General features: G+C 40.6%; 1 protein-coding gene across 1 annotated transcript; it reads right to left on the bottom strand.

Moving 5' to 3' along the window:
• Window positions 1-814: 814 nt before the first annotated feature.
• GPR26 (G protein-coupled receptor 26) lies at window positions 815-20,297 on the bottom strand. Its single transcript, XM_039546541.1, has 3 exons — window positions 19,630-20,297; window positions 9,983-10,096; window positions 815-1,096 (listed from the first exon to the last, which is right to left on the bottom strand). The coding sequence occupies exons 1-3, from the start codon at window positions 20,295-20,297 to the stop codon at window positions 865-867; spliced, it is 1,014 nt and encodes a 337-aa protein (XP_039402475.1). The 3' UTR covers window positions 815-864.
• Between the last annotated feature and the right edge of the window lie 3,797 nt (window positions 20,298-24,094).

Here is a 24,094-nt window from a genome sequence, read left to right as displayed (position 1 = left end):
GAAATGAGTCCAGTCCTGCAGTCATTGGGTAAAATCCTCCCCTATCCCTATAAAGTTCAGATGTGGTAAAGGGACATAAGTACCCTGACCTCTTATCCCTGTATACCCTGTGGAAAAGTCCTCTAGAATTTCATGGGGAGGAAACCAAGAAAGTTCTATAGAAATTACTCTGAGAACCTACAGGATTTAATAAGGAAAGATGGCCTTAATTGAGCTATCCTATAGCACTCTATAGAAGACATCATTCTCTATTCAGTTCTACAGGATAGTTCAAAAAAGCAAATAGAAAAAGGACTTCAGATACCACAGAAAAGGGGCCATATAAGTACATAGGTAAACAGATAGATAATTTTCTATTAAGCTCTAACAAGATTTTCCATAGGGACCTACTCAAGCAGCCAGGTGAGCATCGTTCTGTAGTTCTAGCAAGAGGGATCGGGTGGAGCATCACACAGAGCCAGCAACATGTGCAAGCCGGGGATATACACTACAGCTTTTTTAGAGTAGCATTAAAATGGATCCTGCAACGTTTTGCTCCTGTCACTTCTATGGCTCCCTCAAATAAGGACAGGGTTTGACTCATTATGGATGCATCACCCTGCATTGAAGTCAATGGGATATTTGTGTGTGGAGAGCTGGCAGGTTCAGGTATTAAGTACAACACTTCATGTCAAAAGAGGGACGTGTGAAGCAGCCAGCTTCACTATGAAAGTTGTTACATGGGCTGCTGATGAGGTACAAGCTAGATTGTGAGCTTCAGTGAATAACTTTCATGACCATTGTTAGTTAATGATAGCTACATATTACTCCCCCCCAACCACCTGGTATTCTTCCATCTTTCGTGGAGATTCTGTGCCAGCTTCCTCATTCAGTTGTTTGCAATATATTCTGATTGTGCGATTCGCTCGTGAGGGCTGAGGAATTTATGGAGCTTCTTTTAAGAATCTTGTTTATTATGTCCTTCCATGTCTTCTTGTACTGATGTCGTAATAAAGAGTACACAAACGGGTCTGAAACAGCTTTGCTGTAAGCCAAGCACTTGGAAATGACTCCCCAGTGAGAATTGATGGGGACTACGGATGATAATTCTACCAGTCTGCCAAGAAACGGGGAAAAGTGTTACTGAGAGAGAGAGACATAACAACAGTACAGATGGAAACAGAGCAAACTGCTAGTGGCACACCAGTAGGATCAGGGAGAGGAATTTTCTTTGTATTGTTCAGTTCTTAGCAGAGCAAGGGACTACAATTTCAACATAGCACATTGGTTCTACACACAGCTGCCTTTATTATAAATGGAAGTTACATGCATACCTCCTTGTGCAGGTTATCAGAGGACCATAACTGAATGACCAGTTCTGTGCACAACAAAACAAACCCACACAGACCAAGTACCTGCTGTATTGTTTTTTTATGTGGTGGTTCTTTATTGTGGAAACCACATTCCCTCACACATAAGCCATATACAGCTGCCTTCTTAGGATCTCAAAGTTACTGAATGATAGCATCAAGGAGGGGAAAAAACATGAGTCCACCTCCCCAAGATCTTTAAACTAAATGCTAGAGGCCAAATTCTCATGTTTTACTCAGTCCTTTCTCAGATAAGCTGCATTTACTGTAGTCTGAAATCCTGAGGAATCATCTCTGGATCTGACCTGAGCAGAAATGTTGACTATATTGGAGCACATACAGCCCAGCTGTAAGTAAATGCATTCCACTGGCTTCAGTGAAGTTCCATCCGCTTGGAGCAAGGATATGTTTACTGTTCAAGCTTGATTTTTAGAAATATTGATATGAACATGACTTTCCTTGTATGATCTCTCCCATGTCTTTTCTAGTAACAATGAGAAAAGAAAACAAAGAATGTACTTCCTGTTGATTTAGAGCAGGTCCCGTTCAGCGTGGGTCTCACACTGAGCATTTAGGGACCTCACACAAGTCTTATGATTCATAACAGATATCCAACAACTATTCTTTGACTCTCTAGGCCGTATCCTATCTGTATGCCTTTCCTGAAAAGGTGTAGTGCTTTCTTTGATCTCTACTGGATGCTTATTCCTATAAGGTCTCGGTCTAGTAAAAGAAAGCATAAATTTACACTTGGGTTTCTTCAGAAATTATTTTTAATAGTGGTGTATCATCAGCGTCATGTTTATTATTGGTTTTGCTTAGTCACAAGTTAATTAATTAAATGAATACAGTCTTCACTGAAAATTTCCTATTAAATATTATGCTAGCACTTGTGCACAACAAATCTCAACTATTACAAGAACTGTTTTTTCCAAATTGTCCAAAATAATTGTCTAAATATTGTCCTAAAACCTTTTTTAGTATGCTAGAGTTCAACACCAAGAGGAATGCCATTGCTCAGGTGACTGGTTTGCATGTGCAGAATACTAGCTGTAAGTCTATACTGCAAAAAAAAACCAAAAACCAAAAAACCCCCACAAAGAACTACTGCAGCAAGTCTGAGCTCAGCTAAACTAACTTGGGCTTGAACTATTGGTCTAAAAATATCAGTGTATAGTGTTTCTGCTCAGGCTGAAGCCCAGATTCTGAGACCCTCCCCGCTCGATGGGTGTCAGGACGTAGGTTCCAGCCCAAGTGGGAATATTTACACACCTATATTTAGCCCTGAAGTGCAAGCCTCATGAACCTGAGTCAGTTGACCTAGGTGCTGAGACTTGTTGCTTCAGGGGTCCTGTTTTTGTCTTTGCAGTGTAGATGTATCCTAGATCCTGAAGGATGGTAGTTCCTGTAATGTTCTCGATAACTTTTGTATATCAGACATTTTGGAAATGTTCTTGTTGTCACAGAGGAACCATATACCTCTTCCAGCTGTTCTGGACCAACTCTTGAGCAGCTTGGCTAATGACCCTAGACAGTAGCAAGTATCATTAGTGTTATCTGGCTCTAAAATAATGGATGAAACATCCAATTTCTATTAAATCTAATGGAAAGATTCCAATTGTCTTCATTCAACATTTGATCTGTCTCTAAGAAAAGGGGGCAATGTAGAAAAATTCATCACTGAGAGATCATCTATATGCTAATATTAGAGAGAAGTTCTGAATTAATAAATCAGTCATTTAATGGAAAAAAACTTACACGTGCAATATAGCAATGTGATTTTTTCAAAGCAGCAGAGAAAAGAGTTTCTCAGCTAAGTTACTTCATTTTATGCTGATTCAAATACAGATACTTCATTTTGTGATATTTCAGGCAATGTTGACAAGACAATATTGAATATGTTGCAAGCTTTTCTCTTGAAATGTCTTTGAGAAGCACCGAAGGGCAGTTTTACTTAATATGTGTCCAAAATTGTTGAAAAACAATTGATTTTTCCAGAACAGTATTTCAAAAGATGCATGTCCTGCCATCTGAGAATAAAATGCCTTGATCTGCACTGGGATATTAAATCTTTGCTGAAAGTTTTCAGCAGCAGGTCCCCATGAACATGTATGGCAAATGGGTTTATTGCTACTGTTCCTGCAGGGGAAAAAAAATGTCAGTATTGTTTCAGAAAGCGTGACTGAGGCGCAGATTTGAAGCAGTGTTAAAAGTAGCTTTGTCTGACTTAATCATCTTACAAATGTGTATGTCTTCTCCCTTGGTTTATTAATCTCTTGCTTAATTCCTCCCTCAGTCATGCTTTTTGAAGGAGAATTGAGAAGCGTCATCAGCCAGAGGTTAGGGCACTGGATTGGGACTAAGGAGACCTGGGTTCCTTAATTGGCTCCGCCACTAGCCTTGGGCAAGTCACTTCACCTCTCCATGTTTCTCTTTCCCTTCCCACCTTTTGTTTGTCCTGCCTACTTACACTGTAAACTCTTTGGCACTATGCCCTGGTCTACACTACAAATCCACACCCCTGAGTGTTGTAATTATACCGACTTAACCCCCACTGAAGACAGTGCTGTGTTGATAGGAGAGCTTCTCCCATTGACATAGCTACCACCTCTCGGGGAGGAGGAGTACCTATGCCTATGGGAGACTCTCCGGGTAGATGTCTTCACTAAGAATGACAGAGGCACCGTTGCAGTGCTGTAAGTGCACTATGTGTTTGTACAGCACCTAGTTCAAAATCATAGAAATGTAGGGCTTGAAGGGACTTCAAGAGATCATCTAGCCTAACCCCCTGTGCTTAGGCAGAACCAAGTATACCTAGACTATCCCTGACAAACATTCAACCTATTCTTAAAAACCTCCAATAACAGGGATTCCACAATGTCCCTAGGAAGCCTAACCTCAAACCTAACACAGCTTAATGACCCTTATAGTTAGAAAGATTTTTCTAATATCTAACCTAAACCTCCCTTGCTACAGATTAAACCCATTACTGCTTCTCCTACCTCCAGTCTACATGGAGAACCATTGATCATTGGCCTCTTTATAACAGCCCTTAAAGTATTTGAAGACTCTTATCTGGTCCCCTCTCAGTCGTCTTTCCTCAGAGCTAAACTTGCCCAGGTTTTTTAACCTTTACTCATAGGTCAGGTTTCCTAAAGTGTGGTGCTCAGAACTGAACATAGCTTTTCACCTGAGGTCTCACCAGTGCCAAATAGAGCAGGGCAATTACCTCCTCTGTCTTACATGTGACATTCCTGCTAATACAGCCAAGAATAGCAGATTTTTTCACAACTGCATCACATTGTTGACTCATATCCAATTTACTTTCCACTATACCCCTTAGATCCTTTTTGGATGTGCTAGCATCTAGCCAGATAGCTCCCATTTTGGAGTTGTGCATCTTTCCTAAGCACAGTACTTTGTATTTGTCTTTATTGAATTTCATCTTGTTGATTTCAGACCAATTCTCCAATTTGTCAAAGTCATTTTGAGGCTGTATAATGGAGCCATAATCTCAGCTGGGGCCTCCAGACACTGCTGTAATGTTGATAATAATGAAGATAGTTCTATGTCTTTTACACTAGCATTTAAATACTATTTTGTATGGGGGGATGTTTCTTTATATGAATGGCAAAGTTTCTTAGTGTGATCTTAGATGTTGCAAAAACAGTGAAAGAAAGGGAATTAAGGGGCGACACAGCAGAAAGGTGGACCCCATAGTAGAAATACTCTCCAACATGCCAGTTTTCATATTTTTTTCTTTGTTGTGAAAAACCACTTTTGCCCTCATAGTTTCCCAGTCAATATCATGATGATAAACCTCTCATAAGCCATAGGGGGACTTTTCATTTTAAAATCAGTTGACAAACATGCCTTCAATGTCTGTCGGTCTTCACATTGAACAGTATAACTACTTGCACTCTGTGAGCTGTTACTGTCACTTGTTGCCAATACCATGAATGTTTAGATGTATATGAACTAAGACAATTAAATGGAATCATTGTCCAAGGGCAGCAAGTGAAGACAATGTTTGGCTATTGAGTTTAAACCAAAAAGTGCTGTGCTGTAGATTAGTTTTCCTTTCAAATAATTGCATATTGGCTATTGCATAACTGTCACGTTTCAAGTGGGATTTTCTTTCCCACACATAACCAGGACTCCTTCATGTTGAAGATGCCCATTAACAAAATTCAGTTCAGGTTCTCTAATCTTTTCTTCATATAGCCGTTCTAAAATTGTTTGGTAACAAGCTGTATACTTCTTTCTCAGACAGAGGAAGTGCTCTAAAATGTGGAAAAGAGGTCAAGAGATCATATAGGAGAACAAGTTATTCAAACTCTGGTAACTAGAGAATACTTTACTGGCTGAGACATTTCATATTCTGATAGTGTTTGATGGAACTTCATTAAATTCAGCGGATGCCTTCAATAACCAAGATGTGGAACTTTGCGTTTGACCCTGTGTCAATCAATTTCATGAATTATAATCAATCTTCCTTAAAAGCACATCAAGTAGACAGTTGGAGGAAGCAATCCAAGATTCACTGCTATTTTTTTCTTCAATGATTGAGGCCTATTAGAAATCCCACACTTTTATCAACAGAATTTTTAGTAGTTTATTAAATTATATTTAAGTGTCCTTGAAACTTATAATTTGCATAATACATAGCGCATTATTTTTGGCAACTATATATATATATATGCCTGTGTTTTTATTACAGATGTAACATATGTAATAAAATCACAGGCATAGAAATGTACACAGAGCCCAGTGCTGAATGTTGTACAATGCACAGACAATTCCATGATGGGTATTCAAGACATATTGTATTTGTCATCATCTTTGAAGGAAGATTTTGTTTCCCATTGATGAGGGACATTCTATGCATCCAGTTTCAATTTTCATGAAACATTAGAGCCAAAAAGTGACATTTTCAGTGAAGTCGCATTAATATTTTAGTGCCATCTGTAAATTAAATTCCACAGCATCATCTATACACTTGCAAATGCCTTAATGCTTCAAAGCTGTAAAGCTGTATTCCTTGTAATATTTTGTTAATATTTTAGAATTTTATAATTATTAGAAAGGATGTCATGTAGATAATAAACCTTTTAACTTCACTTCCAGTAAACAGGAGAGAATGTTTGTTTAGTTTGAGAATTAAGACATTAATCTCTTAGGCACTCTAGTGAAACCCCTTTGTATTAGTCAAGTCAGTGCATGCCTCTGTGTCTAAACATTTGTTGTAGTGAAAGCTTTTACTGCAAACACACTAAAGACGCTTAGACAGTGATGTAGTTCCAACATACTTGTTTTTCAGTGCTGTAATCTGAGAACAGTTATAGGAAAAACACAGTATAGAACAGATAGTCTCAAACATTTTATCATTAAATGGTGAGGCAAAACAGATATTTTCTGGGTTTTAGATGATCAGATCAGAACAAATCCATTCATTTTCCAGAAATTTGGTTAAGACTGTCTCTAGTGTATTACCTCTGTTTAGCCTGAATTCTTATTGTTTTAGTATATGTCGAAATGCTAAGGCCCAACTTCTGCCTTCAGATATTTGCACACAACTCCCATTGACATCAGAATTTGACCTGAATAGTTTCTGATTAAATATGTTGTACTGATGAGATCTTTATTTTCAAGGCTTCATCAGAGAGTTTTAATGCTACATGTTGATTTCTGTGTTAATTGTTGTAAAGAAGCTCCGGGCACGCAGCTCTTCACCTTATTGTTTGGTAAAATAGGAGTGTGTTAGCATGATGTCCTCCTTTTTACAAAGCGCTGTTTTAATAGCCACTGCACTGGATAACCTCCAAAAGCATGAAAATGACTGCTTCTTACTGATTGTGAGCAGTCTTATTAACAGTCAGTCTTGCTTCTTCAGTGTGTGTATGTATCATGACCTGCCATGTTCTGCAAGGAATCAGAGTGACATGTGAATTCCTATAACCTGACCTGTGAGCCCCCAGAAGCCTTTTTTTTTCTAGCCATTGTCATATCTCCACTTCACATCAACTAAGACTAGAAGGCTGTTTTTTTCAAAACTGGCCACCCAAAATTGATTATGAAAATCGAGTATTTATATGCACAAACTGGCAAGTGGGAACCCCTCATTGGAATTCTGTACCCAACTACCCATTTGTACAAACAGGATTTTGTCTGCAAAGATCAGACAAGCAGGTTTGAAAAATGTGGTATTGTTTGTTTTTTCGTTTAAAACTTGGGGATTTGTTTGTTAGGGCTTGTGGGCTATTTTTTGCTGATATTATAGGATAATTCATTAATTTAGGGCCTGATTATTGACACACAGTAAGTAAATGTTGAATATTATGAAATAATATGAAGGGCCTAGAGTCTGCAATAGGTGCCAAAAAATTGAAATAAAAAATATTGTTATTTTCCTATTAAAAAGCTACAAATTGAAAATAAAGGGATGTGTGAGAATGTTATCTAATGGTAGGTATAGCTACATATCTTAATATAAAGATATAAGGAACGGAAGCATGGACTAGCAGCATTATTGCAAATCAAAATATTTTAGCATATAATATAAAAAGGTACAACTATCATATTATTACATTAGTAATTCTAGAAATATGGACCAAAGTCCTTCAGAAACAAGGAGTATTGGTACGTCAGTGACTGGAGCTAAGGAGGTTTGTTATAAATTAAAGGGGCTTATTCTTAATAAGCATTTAATAGCATGTTTCTACTTCAGAGCTAAAAACAAACAGTTGCCTCCAGTACTTGTCTGAATCACTGAAAGTACTGGTTTTTAACCCCAATTAGATAAGCTTTTCCCTGGCTAAACCAAAGTTACTTTGAGATCCCCTTATTCTAAACCCAGATCAATCATCACGCCTCATGATTTACAGTTTTGTGGCCTCGATTCAGCAAACATTAACCCACATGCTTAAATCCATCCCTACTCAGCATAGCACGTAAGCACATATTTAATTGAAGCATGTGCTTAAGTGCTTTGCTGAATTAGGAATGGATTGTTGAGAGGGCCTGAGTGATTAACTTTCTCTTTCCATGCATACCTTATATTTTTCGCCTTCCTCCGAAGCATGGGGCAGGGGTCGCTTGCTTAAGGAGTGGTGGATCGGCTTATGTGGCCTGCATCTTGCAGGAGGTCAGACTAGATGATCATAATGGTCCCTTCTGATCTTGAATTCTATGATTCTATGATTCTATATTCACTCTTTGCTTAGAAAAATGACTAGGTGCTCAATCCTGAAAAGTGTTGAGAACTCTGTTCCCACTTAGATATCTGCCTAACTTTGAGCACTTGATAGATGCATTGACTTCAACAGGATTATTCACATGCTTAAAGTTAAGCATGTACCTAATGAGCTTTGCTGGATTTAGGACAGACTGCTCCGCACCTTGCAAGACTGAGCCATAGGCTACTATGGAGAAGAACCTTAAAAATCACCATTCAGTCTTAACGTCAGTTTTAGTGTAAAATGAAGTTAGCCTCTTGAAATCAGACAAATACTCTAGTTCTGACATTGTAAAGCATGAAACTGAAGACTAAGTGATTGTAATAATCTAAAAAGTGTCAGAATGTGTTGCCTAGAAGATCTTATTGCTGTTATTAAGTGGAATTTATCAATAAATACAGTCACATTCTGTTACTAATAAACACCGTGTATTTAATGGTCATTATTGTCGTGGGCATAACATCATGAATGACACAAACCTCCAGTTCTGCCTAGAGATTTTAAGCCTATTTTAAAAAAAATAAATATACCAAATATCATAAATATTCCAAAAAATTAACTTAACCTTTTAGGTTGTGCCCACATATGTTGGGTCTGACTTTCCAATAACGTATTTTCACTAGAACAGCATTAAGTAATATTCAAGAATCAATTTCCTTCTCCAGTTTCAGCACCAGAATTTGTCTGGAGTCCTTTAATAATGAATGCAAGTTGTACATTCCTTTCCAATATATGTAACTTCAGAATGTTTATCTGGGCTACATGCTTTAACATTTTTATCTCATAGGATTAATTTTATGTTTCCTATAGGACCATTTTTAAAGATAAGATAGCAGATGGAAACTGGCATCTGATCATAAATCACAAGAATCTTTGTTTTAGCTCTGAGTCACGAAAGCTTTGATATTCTGTTTATGATTAAGAGCTCTATCCACTGAGACAAAATTCCCATTTAAGTCTGTGGGCCAGATTCTGATCTCATTTGACAAGATTCTCATAGCTTTACTCAGGCTGTGTAGTACCTTACTCTGTAAAGCGTCCCACTGAAATCAGTGGGACAATTTGTGCAGTGAACAGCAGACCCATCTGACCCACTGACTTCTGTGGAGTTACTCCTGATTTACTCTGATGTGTATGAGATAAGAAGCTTGGCCTATTTGGACTTTCAGATCAAAGTTTGGCCTGTTACCTGACTGAGAATTGGACAGAATAAGAACTATAAAATATGTAGAATACGGTACTACAGTAAATGCAACCTCTGTCATAACCGTGGAAATGTTTGACAAAAATTTTGATGAGAGTAGGAGACTTGTGGGTTAATATTCTGTTTTCTGATTCGTTGATCTAACTTTTCTGAGTTAGTGCATATGGAATTTCAATAGGTAGGTTTGAACTTACCTTGTAATTACATAAGGTGCAAAACAAAGTATAAAAGTACCAATGAAGGTACTGATTTTCTTTGTTGCTCGTTGCCGCCGTCTCTTTTGTTCTTCTAGACAACGCTCTCGTACGCTGTGTAACATTTAACACAAACAATGAAATGAATCACTATACCAAATAGCAGATTTTAATGGTTTTACTCTTGGAGTGATTTATACAAGTCTTCCCAGAAAACGTTCTAGTCATACAGGACACTACTATCTATTAATTCATTGTATCCCTTAACTCATATCCCCACCCCCCCCCAAACACACACACAATAATTACTGTAAACTCTATTCTTTTATAATGAGATTGGGTCAAATTCATCCCTGGTGAAAGTAGCTATGCCTCTCATTGGAATCAGTGGAAGTTGTACCTGCTTACATCAGGCCTGAATTTGGCCCTTTGTATTCAATGGAATTTGGAAAAAAACCAAAATGGTACAAATGGAACACTAGTCTATAGAAAGAACATTTTAAACAAACATATTATAGGAGGGCAGAAAAAAGGAGCTTAGAACTTCCCAAAGCGATAACCAATAAATATTCAGTATATTAATACCTTAGTTAAAAGCAATAAAAATGTGACTGGAAAAATATAACATACCGTGAAAGTTTTGTATGACATTAGAAAGATAATTCTATCACATAGATATGAATTGTATGGCTATATGCTTTGTAATTACTTGTACATTTCTGTGCATAATACTAGAAAAAAGTTTGTCATTTTGCAAAACAGACAATTAAATATCAAGTCTAAATAGCTATAACATCCTGAACCCTGGACTGAAACCTGCATGTTTTGTTTATACAGAGTGACTAGACAAATAGAAAGAAATTAACTATATATTTACTTCAGTATAATATTTGCCATTTTAGCACATGAACTGCTCCTTAAAACTCACATTGGGCCAGATCTGGAGGTGATCTGAAACCCTGGTTCTATGAGCTACCTATGAGTTGCTAAGGAGCTCAGCTCATATTGAAATTAAGTGAGTGAGGATCCTCAGCACCTTTCTTAAATGAGCCTTTGGTTTTACTTGGCAAAACTTCCACTGAAATCAATAACAATTTACCTAAATTAGGATTGAGTGTATTTAAGATCCAGTTGAGGCCCAGTCTGCTCATCTATACATGGAGAGAAGAGCACTTTCACAGGGCTGCTATGTCTGCACTGTGCATGTGGGTGGAAAGGGTCAGGGAAAATGTTCCATCTCCCTCAATGTCCCAGCTAGCATGACTACATATGCTATGGCAGGTAAGGGGTGGCAAAGGCACATTCCCCCTTGAGCAAGGGAAACCAGGAGGCAGATTGGGGCTCTGAGTCAATCTGTTCCGTGCTCTGCTCCTGGGGCAGCACAACTGGAAGCTGTTTCATGCACAAGACTTACAGCAGAGCCACCATTGATCCTAAGTTAGGACTTCACAGTTCAAGCCAGGAGCAGCATTTCTGTAATAGTCATTTATCAATAATTTTATTGTAAATGCATTATTGGTTCTCAGTTCCAAACATGTATACAGTAACAGGCATAGGGCTTACTGCCATCTCTGGATTCTGATATCACTTAAGGCTAATGGAACCACAAAGATTTTCATTATCATCTAAGTATTTAATCCTTTTTTGAATCCTACTAAATTCTGTGCTTCATTGCTACCTTGTGGCAATGAGTTCAAAGGCTTGCCATGGGTTTTGTTAGAGAAAGGATTTCCTTTTATCAGTTGGAAATGTATTCTTATATTGCCAGCTCCCTGTGCATCTTCAGTCACTATTTTTCAAACAAACATGCCAAAAAAAAGTTTCTTCCTCCCTTGAAATATGTGATCCCCACCCCCATTCCTGAAAAAAATACTCCTGCCCAGGATGGGGAGAATCATATCTCAACAATGCCAAATGTGCAAATTCTTTTTTTGTTTGTTTTTTTTGTTTTTTGATCTCTTCAAGGGTAAAAGTGGAATTTTTATACCTTTGGGAAAGGGTTCCACTGGAACCCAGGATTTGCTTTCAGTCCTGAACAAACTGGGAAATTGGATTTTAAATACGTGGCGTTTTAGATCTAGACCATCTATTTTAGGTTATTTGTAGAGGTTTTTATTGCTTCCTCTTTGCCCTGTAAAGCTGGACTCATGGCAACTCAGCCACCTGGCTTTCTAGGTGAAGGAACACAATCCCAAAAAACCCCAATTCTCATCAATTTTTTTAACTCTCTAAAATATTTTTTCTCTATGTGGCATATTTGGAACGATTTAGTATTCAGGTTTTATTAGCACTCAACTGGGACACTGCATATGTCACTCAAGACTTCCCCACTTGTGAGTAACACAACCATCCCAAAGCATGTGATAAACACATCACATCTTAATATATTTTCTTTCACTCTTTTTCTTAGACACATATATATGTATATGTATATTTCCATATGCAAATGCACTTATATGTATATTAGGGCTGTCAAGCAAGTAAAAAATTTAGATTAATTGCACAATTAAAAAAATCAATTGCGAGTAATCACATGATTAATCACACTGTTAAACAATAATAGAATATCATTTATTTAAATATTTTTTGATGTTTTCTACATTTTCAAATATATTGATTTCAGTTACAACACAGAATACAAAGTATAAAGTGCTCACTTTATATTGTTTTTATTACAAATATTTGCACTGTAAAAAGCAAAAGAAATAGTTTGTTTTCAATTCACCGAAAACAAGTACTGTAGTGCAATCTCTTTATCATGAAAGTTTAACTTACAAAAGTAGAATTATGTACCAAAAAAATGCATTCAAAAATAAAAATTTAAAATTTTAGAGCCTTCAAGTCACTCAGTCCAACTTCTTGTTCAGCCAATCGCTCAGACAAACAAGTTTGTTTACATTTGCAGGAGATAGTGCTGCCCACTTCTTGTTTATAATGTCACCTGAAAGTGAGAACAGGCATTCTCATGGCACAGTTGTAGCCGGTGTTGCAGGATATTCACGTGCCAGATGCGTTAAAGATTCATATATCCCTTCATGCTTCAGTCACTGTTTCCAGGGGACATGCGTCCATGCTGATGATGATTCTGCTTGATAACAGTCCAAAGCAATGTGTACTGACGCATGTTCATTTTCATTATCTGAGTCAGATGCCACCAGCATAAGGCTGATTTTCTTTTTTGGTGATTTGGGTTCTCTAGTTTCCACATTGGAGGGTTGCTTTTTTAAGAGTTCTAAAAGCATGCTCCACACCTCATCCCTCTCAGATTTTGGAAGGCACTTCAGATTCTTAAACCTTGGGTCGAGTGCGGTAGCTATATTTAGAAATCTCACACTGGTACCTTCTTTGCGTTTTGTCAAATCTGCAGCGAAAGTGTTCTTAAAATGAACATGTGCTGGGTCATCATCCAAAACTGCTATAACATGAAATATATGGCCAAATGCAGGTAAAACAGAGCAGGGAACATACAATTCTCCCCCAAGTAGTTCAGTCACATATTTAATTAACACATTATTTTTTTGATGAGAGTCATCCGCATGGAAGCATGTCCTCTGGAATGATGACTGAAGCATGAAGGGGCATACGAACGTTTAGCATAGCTGGCATGTAAGTATCTTGCAATGCCATCTACAAAAGTGCATGCAAAGCCTGTTCTCACTTTCAGGTGACATTGTAAATAAGGAATGGGCAGCATTACTTCCTGTAAATGTAAACAAATTTGTTTGTCTTAGCAACTGGCTGAACAATAAGTAGGACTGAGTGGACTTGTAGGCTCTGAAGTTTTACATTGTTTTGTTTTTGAGTGCAGTTATGTAACAAAAACAATCTACATTTGTAAGTTGCACTTTCAGGACAAAATGATTGCACAGTATTTGTGTGAGGTGACTTGAAAAATACTATTTCTATTGATTATCATTTTTACAGTGCAAATATTTGTAATAAAAAAATACACTTTGATTTCAATTACAACACAGAGTTCAATATATATGAAAATGTAGAAAAACATCCAAAATATTTAATAAATTTCAATTGTTATTCTATTGTTTGAGAGAGATTAAAACTGTGATTAATCGCAATTAATTTTTTTATCACGATTTTTTTGAGTTAATCGTGTGAGTTAACTGCGATTAATCAACAGTCCTAATGTGTATATACATAAATATATATACATATGTTTCGATAATGATGATAGAACTGCACTCATAATCTACCTTTCATTAATGTTTCTTCAGATCACTTGAGATCATTAATTAAGGAAATTTCACAACTATGCTATACTCTGTTGGAAAGCTGGTATAAAGCCATTCATTCTAGTACGGAAAGTTTATGAGATAATGGACTCTCAAATAACCACAATGTGATATATAGAAGCTAATTTTGGTGGGGAGAGATTTCTAAATTTTCTAGCCGTCTACTCCAATATATAAGTAAGGCAACATGGCTTTATGAGTAGAGAGATGAAAAACAATAGTAATAAAAAAATGTAAAACAATTTTTAAAGGTGTGCCCTAAAAAACCACATGATCATGTGAAGTGTTTTAAAAGTTTTCTTGGCACTCATTTTGGATGATCTTCAAAGATTACCTGTTGCTTTACAATTCAGGAATAATGTGGCCATCCTTTCCAGCATTATGCACCCTTGTGTGTACATATATATGTATATATATATATATTGGTACATAAGGTCCCAATCCTGAATTATGAACCACAGGGGGCAGAGGGATGTGCGTACATGTTTCTCAGTGCAGGATTGTGGCCTAAATATATTCCATCCAAAAAGAGGAATTGGGCACTGGCAAATCAGGAAATGCTAAGTGAAGGACAAACACTCAGCTTGAACTTTGTATCCCCATTCACATTCCTTAACATATAGTCTCTGTTTGTCGTCATATAGATAATGCAATAAAAACTGGGATTTCGTATAAATCTCATATGCAGGCCACATACTCTACCATATTGTACTGGTGTATAACACAGATGGTGCAAAATTTTGGGAAAATAACTGAATGGCTAGAACCCCTTTGTATGCTGGGATTCACCATCATTTTGACTACAAAAATTTAATATTTCTAGATCAGATTAAGGAGGCAAAGGGGAAAATGAATATTTGTTATGGAAAATAAGAGGTAGACAGAAGGGGCAGGGGAAAGAAAGAGGGAGAGACTGTGGTTAAGGAGAAAGAAACTGGAGGACAGTCGTTATGGAGAAAATGTAGGTAGAAAAGGGGTGATTGGGTGGCATGGAGGATGGAGAGTGACTGAATCAAATGAAGATTGAGAGATGTTGGGGTTACAGTATTAAAAAATGGAAAGATCTGTGTGTGTAATGATTATGCCTTGTATTGTGCTTATATTGTAACTGTCTGGAGCTCACACTGTCTTTTTTGTTAGTAGCTTGCACCGTGCCTCATAATGGTCTCTTGAGTATGTGGGATGTTTGAAATGACTGTATTTTCCATCCGTAGTGAACAACAGGTGAATTATTCAGGTCTTGCCAAACAATATATAGATGACTAGATGACACCATTACATCTTTGTGCCTCCTATCTGACGTCTTTTAATCATTCCTAAGGAACTTCCTTTCTGTGGTGGGGGAGTTCTTGCTTTTCTTTCCTTCTCTGTCTTTATTCCCTTTTGTTCTCTCATTCAATTGTCTTCTCAGCTCCAGGTATTTCCCACTTTTATATTCCTGCCATATTTTTTTCATTTTCCACAGTTTCTTTATATTGTTTTTTTTCTCTTCCTTACTCTCTCTACATATCTGTTTCCCCTTACATGTGTTGTTGCAGTTAATAGAATTATAACTGTTATTAATATTGAGCCTAGGAACCACAACCATGGATTCTTGAAGTTTATAGGTGTTACAGTAAGAGTAATCATTAATAAATGAGCTATCTAGTGGATGAGGATTAGCTGGAGGTATACAGTATATTCTTGACAAATCCAGAATACTATTATAGGGGTGAAAAGTAGTTCATAACTATGTGTGCTATAATTTGGTGATGTATCAGATATCATTGAAGACGCTTGATTTCTAACTGTGGACCCAGAATCCTATGTTAAACACTGCAGTTCAAAAGAGTTCATTAAGTATATGATGTATTTATATTGTTTTATTCCAAAAAGGGTATTTCCTACCTCTGAACCTTTTAAAAACTGTTATAAAATAACTACGATATATTATTTTTAGTTCACCACTGCATAAACTAGATCACAATATAACTGCTATATTCTGTATTTTGTTTTTCAATTTTCTTAACCAACTAAGTAGCAGTATTTGGAGGAGAGTAAATAATAGTGTTGTCCCTTAAAAATTTCAGATTGCTTTAGATAACTGTCAAGTAATTGCAGTATTCAAGATATTCCCACAATAAATATCAGAAAGCACAAGAGAATACGGCTGATACTAAGGTAACCCTGTCCAATTATCTTGCTAGAACTGGAAGATTTTGGGGATTTGGAATTCTAACTCCCATAGACTCCTTTGAAAATCCCAACCTAATTTCTTAGGCCTTGATCCACAAGATAAATTAATAAGAGAACATATATATTTAAAGTTATGCATCTGCTGAAGTGCTTTGCTGGACTAGCACTTTATAGACATATGCAGAGATGATAAGAGGGTCTCTGGCCTTTTTATAGGCTTCATATCATAGGAGCTGTTCCAGTGTATAACTGATTCATATACAGTAATTCCATCCATTTGTTACAGCAGTGCTGGACAGCACAGCTACAGATCAAAGTCAGCCAATGTTTCTGTTATTTACAACAGGATTTAAAACTCATTTTACTGTGCAATGTGCAGGAATTTGATATAATGGATGGATTACAATAATCACTAATGGGCATGATGTTCTCCATGTTATCCTGTCAGTTTGCAAGATAAGGTGTGTAACATTCACAACCACTTTGGATCAACCCCTGGTAACTAGAAACCATTGTTTCAATGTTTTAGTGCAGAAACATCCGCAAGTTAACCTAGGCTAGAGAAAATCATGATAAGTCGTATTAGCAATGAGAAAACTTTTCACAAAACAGAAAATGCTTCATTTGGACACTTATTTTTATAATCTTCTAAATACTGTAGGAACTATTTTAGGGCCCAATACTGCTCAAAGAGTCAAGAACAGTGATGACTATTTTAATTGGTCCCAATGTAGCCTACGGCAGTGCTCATGGAAGTAACCATTACCTTTGGTAGTGTTTGCAAGAAATAATACTAAGAACTATTTGGCTATTTTTTATCAACCAAATGGCACATATGGTAGGGGAACCTTTATTACTATGGAGCTATGGATAAGGGAGTGATTTATGCTTGTGAGTCTCATTAATGCCAACAGGAGATATTCCCTTATCTGCCCCACATCCTTAGTTGAAAACAACCCTAAATTGTTACTTAAGTGGAAAAAGGAAAGATTTTCTGAGCTAAGGTTTCCATTTTTCTCTCATCTAAGTCAACTGCAACTAAAGCAGGCACTAAAGATGGGTGAAATCCTATCCCTTTGGTACTTGGGGACCCAAGACTCAGTGGTACCAGAAATTTGATTCATGTTCTTGTCCCCATGAAGGCAGGATCTTCACCAGTGGGGGGAAACTGTCTTGCCCTTCTGGAGCTCGGCTGCTAGCTAACTGCATGCTGAATATCCTCCCAGCAAGGGGAGCCCCTATGTTTGTCTTGCAGGGATAGCGGCTGAGGTTGATCAATAGCAAGGAATGTCACTGTGGATGACTGGAATGAAACCCTTTCTCCATCCCCTCACAGACCTCCTCATCCCTCTCCCCTCCAGTACATTTCCAGACAGATGACCTCCCGTCAACCCACCCAGAACCAGATCTCCCAGAAAAATCTCTTCCCTTCCACCCCACTCCCAGCTCCTCCCCTTCACCACACCCAGATGGACCTTCCCAGACAGATCTACTCTGTTTATACACCTCCTCCCCTTGTCCACCTCCAGCCAGAGACTCCCAGTCAGACCTCCTTTCCTCAGCCCAGCCCCAGTCAGACCATTTTCTCCCTTCCCCCAGCTGAATGTACCTCTAGACAGACCTGTTCCCCTTCAATCAGTTACTGCGGGTAGCCAGACACACTTCTGCTAGATCCCCTAAGCCAGACCAGTTCCTCTGGGCCCCCCAAGACCAATCAACCAGACCCATTCCTCCCTACTTTTCCCCTTGCCAGAGCTCACCCATCTATCCATTCCCACTGTCCTCAGACACCCCAGTCAACCGGGCCTTCTCCCACCCAGTCCCAACTAGCCAGACTCCCTACATCCTAAACCAGGACACCGCCAGCCAGACCACCAGACCCGTCCCCTTCCACTGCTACCCACCAGACCCATCTCCCAAGACAGCCCCCAGACAGACAGACTTGAATACCTGCCCCTCCACCCCCCGCAGATCACTGTAGCCTGACTGGCTCTCTTCTATGTCTCCAGCCCCACAGCCATCCAGCTCCAGCCAGACCTGGACCCCTCAAGAGTTTGGTCCTCTCTTTCCCATCCTGTCTGCCTCCTCTAGCTAGATCTGTTCCCCTCCCAAACCTCTCCCTCTCTGCTCTCCCCAGGCATCTCCCCGCCCCACCCCGCCCCTGCCCCTCAGCCAGACACACTCACCCAGCCAGAGTCCCTCCCTTCCTGACTATTGTCCATGGGCTTCTCCCAGCTAGACTCCCTCTCTGCCAGCCTCCACTACACCTCCCACCCTCCTTTCTTACTGACCTGGGGAGAACCCCCAGCAAAAATCTGCTTCCCTCCAGACTTCTGTACTGGGCCAGATCCACCCCCCACTGATCCCCCTAACTACTCCTTCCTCCCACGCTGCAAATACCCTCTTCTGAACCTTCCCCCCGCCCCTGCCCCTGCCCTCCTTCAACGCCCCTATGCTCATCTAAGAGTCATCATCCCGCTGTATTCCAGGGTCCCATTCCTCCCATACCTAGGCGGGATGGGCTGATGGAAGGGCTCGGGGGCAGATGTAACTCCCGTTCCCGTCAGATTAAGGCTGGCACTGAATGCTCTCGTGTGTGGATTTACAGCTGGGGATTCACCCGTGTTTATCTGGTACGTGGTATTGCCTTGCTTCGCGGGGGATAAAGTTACTGACTCCGCGCTGACAATGCAAGGCTCGAGCAAAGGCACTCTGCGTTCGGCGCAGCAGTGTCCCACCGTCCATTGTCAAAGTTAAAGGGCAGGCTGGATTTCAGTTTAATCCACCTCCCGTGGTACCCAGGCACATTTTAGACTGTCGTTAGCAAAACTTCGGCACGTGCTCATCGGAGCCAAAGGGCAACATTCAAAAAACTATTTGCAATGAAAGTGCTCGCTGCTCCTGTGCACTCCACCCCAATGCAATTCCCTGGACATAAGCCAGGGTCGTTAAATGGCATCGCTTGCCATTATCCCATCTCAGGCGTTATTGGCAGTGAATTTAACAGCAAATGTGAGCGCTACTCAAATAAACATGCTGATTATAAGCAGACCAGGGCTATATTTTAGATTCTCTCCTGTCCTCCCTTCCCCAATCCCTCCTTGCCTTCCTTGGGATACAGCTTGGATCCTATTTACGATGCTGAACCCAGTCTTGCTCCTGATCTGGCTTCCTTTGCAGTGGGACCCCCTCATTCATTGAGCATACAGGCAATCTCCTTACCTGGGATGGATGTCCACCAGCAGCACCAGTGTCTGCATAGTAATCACGTCAATCCGTTTACAGTGAAACCGTGCCACCTTCAGCACTTTTAGATAGGTGAAACACAACACTACGAGGGAGAGGAGGAAGCTGAGGATGTGAAAGACCCCACTGAAAATCACAAACTGTGTCCTCTCCTCTGATCTGTTGTTGTACAGGGTGCAGGAGGCATAAAAGTGATGGAAACCCACCCAGGAGAGAGAAGCTGCCACTATAGGGAAGGACACAGAGTGTAGCCACGTGTAGCTCAGTATCAGAGCAGCATCTTTGTACCGCATTTTGGAGTGATAACTTAGAGGGAAGACCACAGCTATCCATCTATCTATGCTCAGCGCTGCCATGCTCAGCATGGAGTTCGTGGTCAAGAAAGTCTCCAGGAATCCCACCATGTGGCAAAACTGATCTCCCCCCGGTTGATGCTTGTAAATGATCCCAGCCAGGGTCAGGGGCATGTTCAAGACAGTCATCAACAAGTTGGAGAAGGTCAAGTTGAGGATAAACAATCCCGGGACCTGCTTGCGGATGTCGGCGCTGTACAAGAAGCAGATCAGCACCAGCACGTTGGACAGCAACGACACGAGGATCAGGACCACAACCAAGAAAGCCAGGATCACTTCCCAAATGTTCATGGTGCGGCCATTCACAGGAGGAACATTTCCCAAACTGCACCCAGCGGGCACCCAGCGAACATGGTGCGAGGCGCTCTCACCTCCTCCTCCTCCCCAGCCTGCTCACACGCCGGCATGCCCTCGGTATTTTTAGAAGAACTGCAGTTTCTCCCCCCTCCCCTCCCTCCGCTGCTTCTTTCCACGTCAACGCTTTCAGAGACGTGCACAAAAGCACTGGGAATGCCCGTCAAACGGCGAGGAGGGCTTTAAAAAATCGGCCGGACTGAACCACTGTCTCCGCTCCTTCCATCCAAAAGAAGCAGGTTGTTCTGAGAAGCAGCTCTCCTGAGATCCCTAATGATCAGTCCCAGCAATTCACCGAGTGCCTTTAGACTCTCCCTCCCCTCCCCCACCCCTTTCGGGCTGAATCTAACCTGCTTTTAGGAGCACAGATAAAACCCCGATTAACGGATTAAAGCATGCACACTGCTGGTGCTTCGCAGACATTAATGGGTCTGTCGTCCCTCCTCGCCCCTTAGAAAGCTGCAAGAGTGACTAGACTTTCCTCAGGAGTAATCCCATGCTTCTATTTGATCGATTTAGCCATTAATTTACAAACAACAGACATGTAACTGAGTTCCTAAACTCCAGTATTTTTCATGCATTTCACTGCATCTGTTTGCACAATCAGTAGCGTTCCGCTAAGGCACAGACTCTTCTTTGTATGGATTAGCTGTGCTCTAAAGGAGGGTCAGGATAACGTATTCTATTACTATTCTTACAGTGTTATAGGGATACAATAATAATTCTATATCTTATACTTCTTTTAATCCATGGATCTCTGAGCACTGTACATCTCTTTGTCCCCTTTTTAGAAAGGGAGAAATCAAGGCACAGAAGTGTAAAGTAACTTGCCTCAAGGTCACATAGCAGGTCAGTGGCAGAGGAACAGGACCCAGTCCTGACTCCCTATGACAACATTTGTTTCATCTTAATCATCACCAACCCCTGTGTGTGCATAAACAAGATGCAGCTTGGCAAAGACAAACTGAGCCTGGTAGGAACTATATGCAATCAGTTATTAAAATTAAACCTGGTTTGTGTCCTGATTTTTAAATCAAAGGAATTAAAAGAGTTTTCCGGGTACAGGTTTCCTCTCCTATCACTTTAAAATTGCTCTAATTAAAATGCTTAAATGTTGCAAGCAAGCAATGCTGCATTCTGAACAAGGCAGTCAATTCTTAATACTCCTGCTATAAGAATGCAAAATATACCCTGCTGCAGGGTTATGGTGGCTTAATAAGCGCAAAGTACAGTATATGTGTGCAGGGACTACATTTTTAAAAGGATTTTTTACTGCTTACTTCTATCACTCGCACAGTACTGTTCATGGTTGATTTACAGTGTCTATTCATTTTAAAAATACCCAACCTCTAATTCACACCGTAGAAGAGCTGTCACCATCTGCTGTATCAATGGCTTGTGTATTAGAGAAGGCCCCATATTCTTCCATCTGATGTTTCTTGCTTAACACAGATTTAACAAAGAGAAAGAGAAAGAAAATTAACCTACTACGCCACATGAATGTGCCATTAAAGTTCTTGGGCTCCATTACCTCTAACACTGGGCAGAGGACACAGGCCCTTTACCTTGATAAAAGGCAAACTGGGAATCAAATAGTCCAGAGCGTAAAGAGGCCCTAATTTCACAGTGGTCTCCCTCACACCAGGACAAAAGTTAAACATCCTTGTCACAGGGTGAATTGTTCCTGTAAGGAAGTAAGACTCCAGTTTCGGGTCTGTGCCTGAGTCAGCTGAGAAAGGGTCGTGTGGCAGCAGCCTGTAGGTAGTGCATCCTGTTGAGGGACTTTTGCTCAGTTAAGGGGATAGTAGGGACTGGGAAAGACCTGGCATAGATGTCTCCACAGAGGCCCAGGGTGGGACCAGCATACCTCCCTGCCCAGCTGAAGCAGGAGCATCGGAAAAGACTGATGGAGTATGACAGCAGGAGACCCAAGATGAGCAGGACAGTCCAGAGTGTCTCCATAAAGAAGTGTGGAGAGACTCCTGGTGTGAGAAACCTGGTGTCTGAAGCTGGGGCATCAGGAGTAGCTGTGGAGCCTTGGGGTATGGGCCAAATGGCCTGGGGATGTGCTGCTACAAGGGTGAGTGGGAAAGAGTTAAAGAATGTGGGAATACATTCAATTGCTTCCTCCCCTGATTCAGCCACTCATCCACCCTATCCTGCCATGTGTGCTCTAGGATTAGTACTGCAGGGCAGCTCCATGAAGCAGTGCCTCCACTTCTCTACCTCAGTGGCTGCAGTTCCCCTTGGTTTCAGAGAGCTGTGGCAGGTGGGTTGATTTCAGCACTGAAGGAGGAGGAGGGGTGAGAGGGTAGTGGATTCTGTGGAGCAGAGGGAGGATACCACAAGAAAGGGGGAGAAATGGGAAGATTTAATGTGTTGGAGCTACATGAGAGACAGAAGAGGGACATCAGGATCAGGTCTGGTGGGAGGGCCTGGATGCGAGCAGGTCTGGCTTGACAATGGAGAAAGATGGTGTGTTAGTCTATCAGGAGAGGCCCAGTGGGGGAGTGGGTTTGGATGAGGGCGACAGAAAAAGAAAAGGGACTTGGGTGGTGATGGTGGAGAGGATGTATCGGTCAGGGTAGGGTGGGCTGTCAGTGGTAGGGGACAGTAGGTCTGCAGTAAGAGTGGTGTTAGAGTTTGAATTAGAGTTTTTCTCTTCAGAGATTATATCTTCAAATTTTGGAGCAGATACTTTTTTTTCATACCAGAAACAAGGATTGAACACTTGCTTTAATTGCAAAACAGAACCCAGCCTTAACTGTGGAATTACTGCTGCTGCTCCTAATGTATTCCATAAGAAAGAAACAGAATTCCTAACAGCTTCTAGTAGCTATTAATATTAAACAGAGGGCTGCAGTGTTGGAGGACAACCTTTGGATGAGACATTAAATGAGGCTATCTGTGTAGGTGCTACCCATATGGCACAGGTTATAAAGCGCAGAGGAGAAACCCACTGTCCTGCTGACATTCCCTCTGCTGGTACGGTATGTTCTAATGTCCAAGGAAGTGTAGGCCATTGCCACTATTTTACTTGACAGTTCAGCTAATAAAGGTTAGTGAGCACTTCAGAGTTTAGAGTGAGGTAAATCCTACCCCCACACCAGCAGACCAACATGTAGAGGGAGCATGATGCAGGGAGTTCACCTGTAATGGGGATAGTGCAAAGTGGATCAATGACTATAGGCATCCACGAGCCAACCCTCACCCTGTGTACTGGGGGCACAGGAGCCATGCGGGCTATTGAAGCTGAGAGGCTTCTAAAGAAGGTGTGGATTGGTTCTGTGGCCTCTCTCTGACATTCCCCAACCAACCAGAACAGCCTCATTTGTAGCACACTTCTGAGTTCATAATTGCGGTCTGATAGCACCCCCATAGGTGTGAGACAATCCAAATGGGCAAGGAGAGGGTGGGATAAGGGCCTCATCTCTCTCTGCACCAGCTGACAGACCTGACCATCAGCAGAAGATGAGTGCATGTTAAGGGGTGTTTTAGCAGACTCATTCCTCCTTCATGACCAGGAGTTCTTGGGGGTGTTGTCTATAAGTATTCTTGGGATCGGAACCTGGGTCTGCAAAGCCTGGGAGAGCTGACATTCCCACATCACCACTCAGAGGCCTTGCAGCGCTACCTCCAAGGAGCACTGTGGTGCTTAGGTGCTGCATGAAGTACCGCCCCAAAGGGTCCAGAGTGACAGCACCCTGCGGCCCTCTGAGTGGCCCATGGTCACT

This window comes from Mauremys reevesii, linkage group 7 (genome assembly GCF_016161935.1).
Source record: "Mauremys reevesii isolate NIE-2019 linkage group 7, ASM1616193v1, whole genome shotgun sequence".
Lineage (NCBI taxonomy): Eukaryota > Metazoa > Chordata > Testudines > Geoemydidae > Mauremys > Mauremys reevesii.
This window is presented reverse-complemented; position numbering and strand designations above follow the sequence as displayed.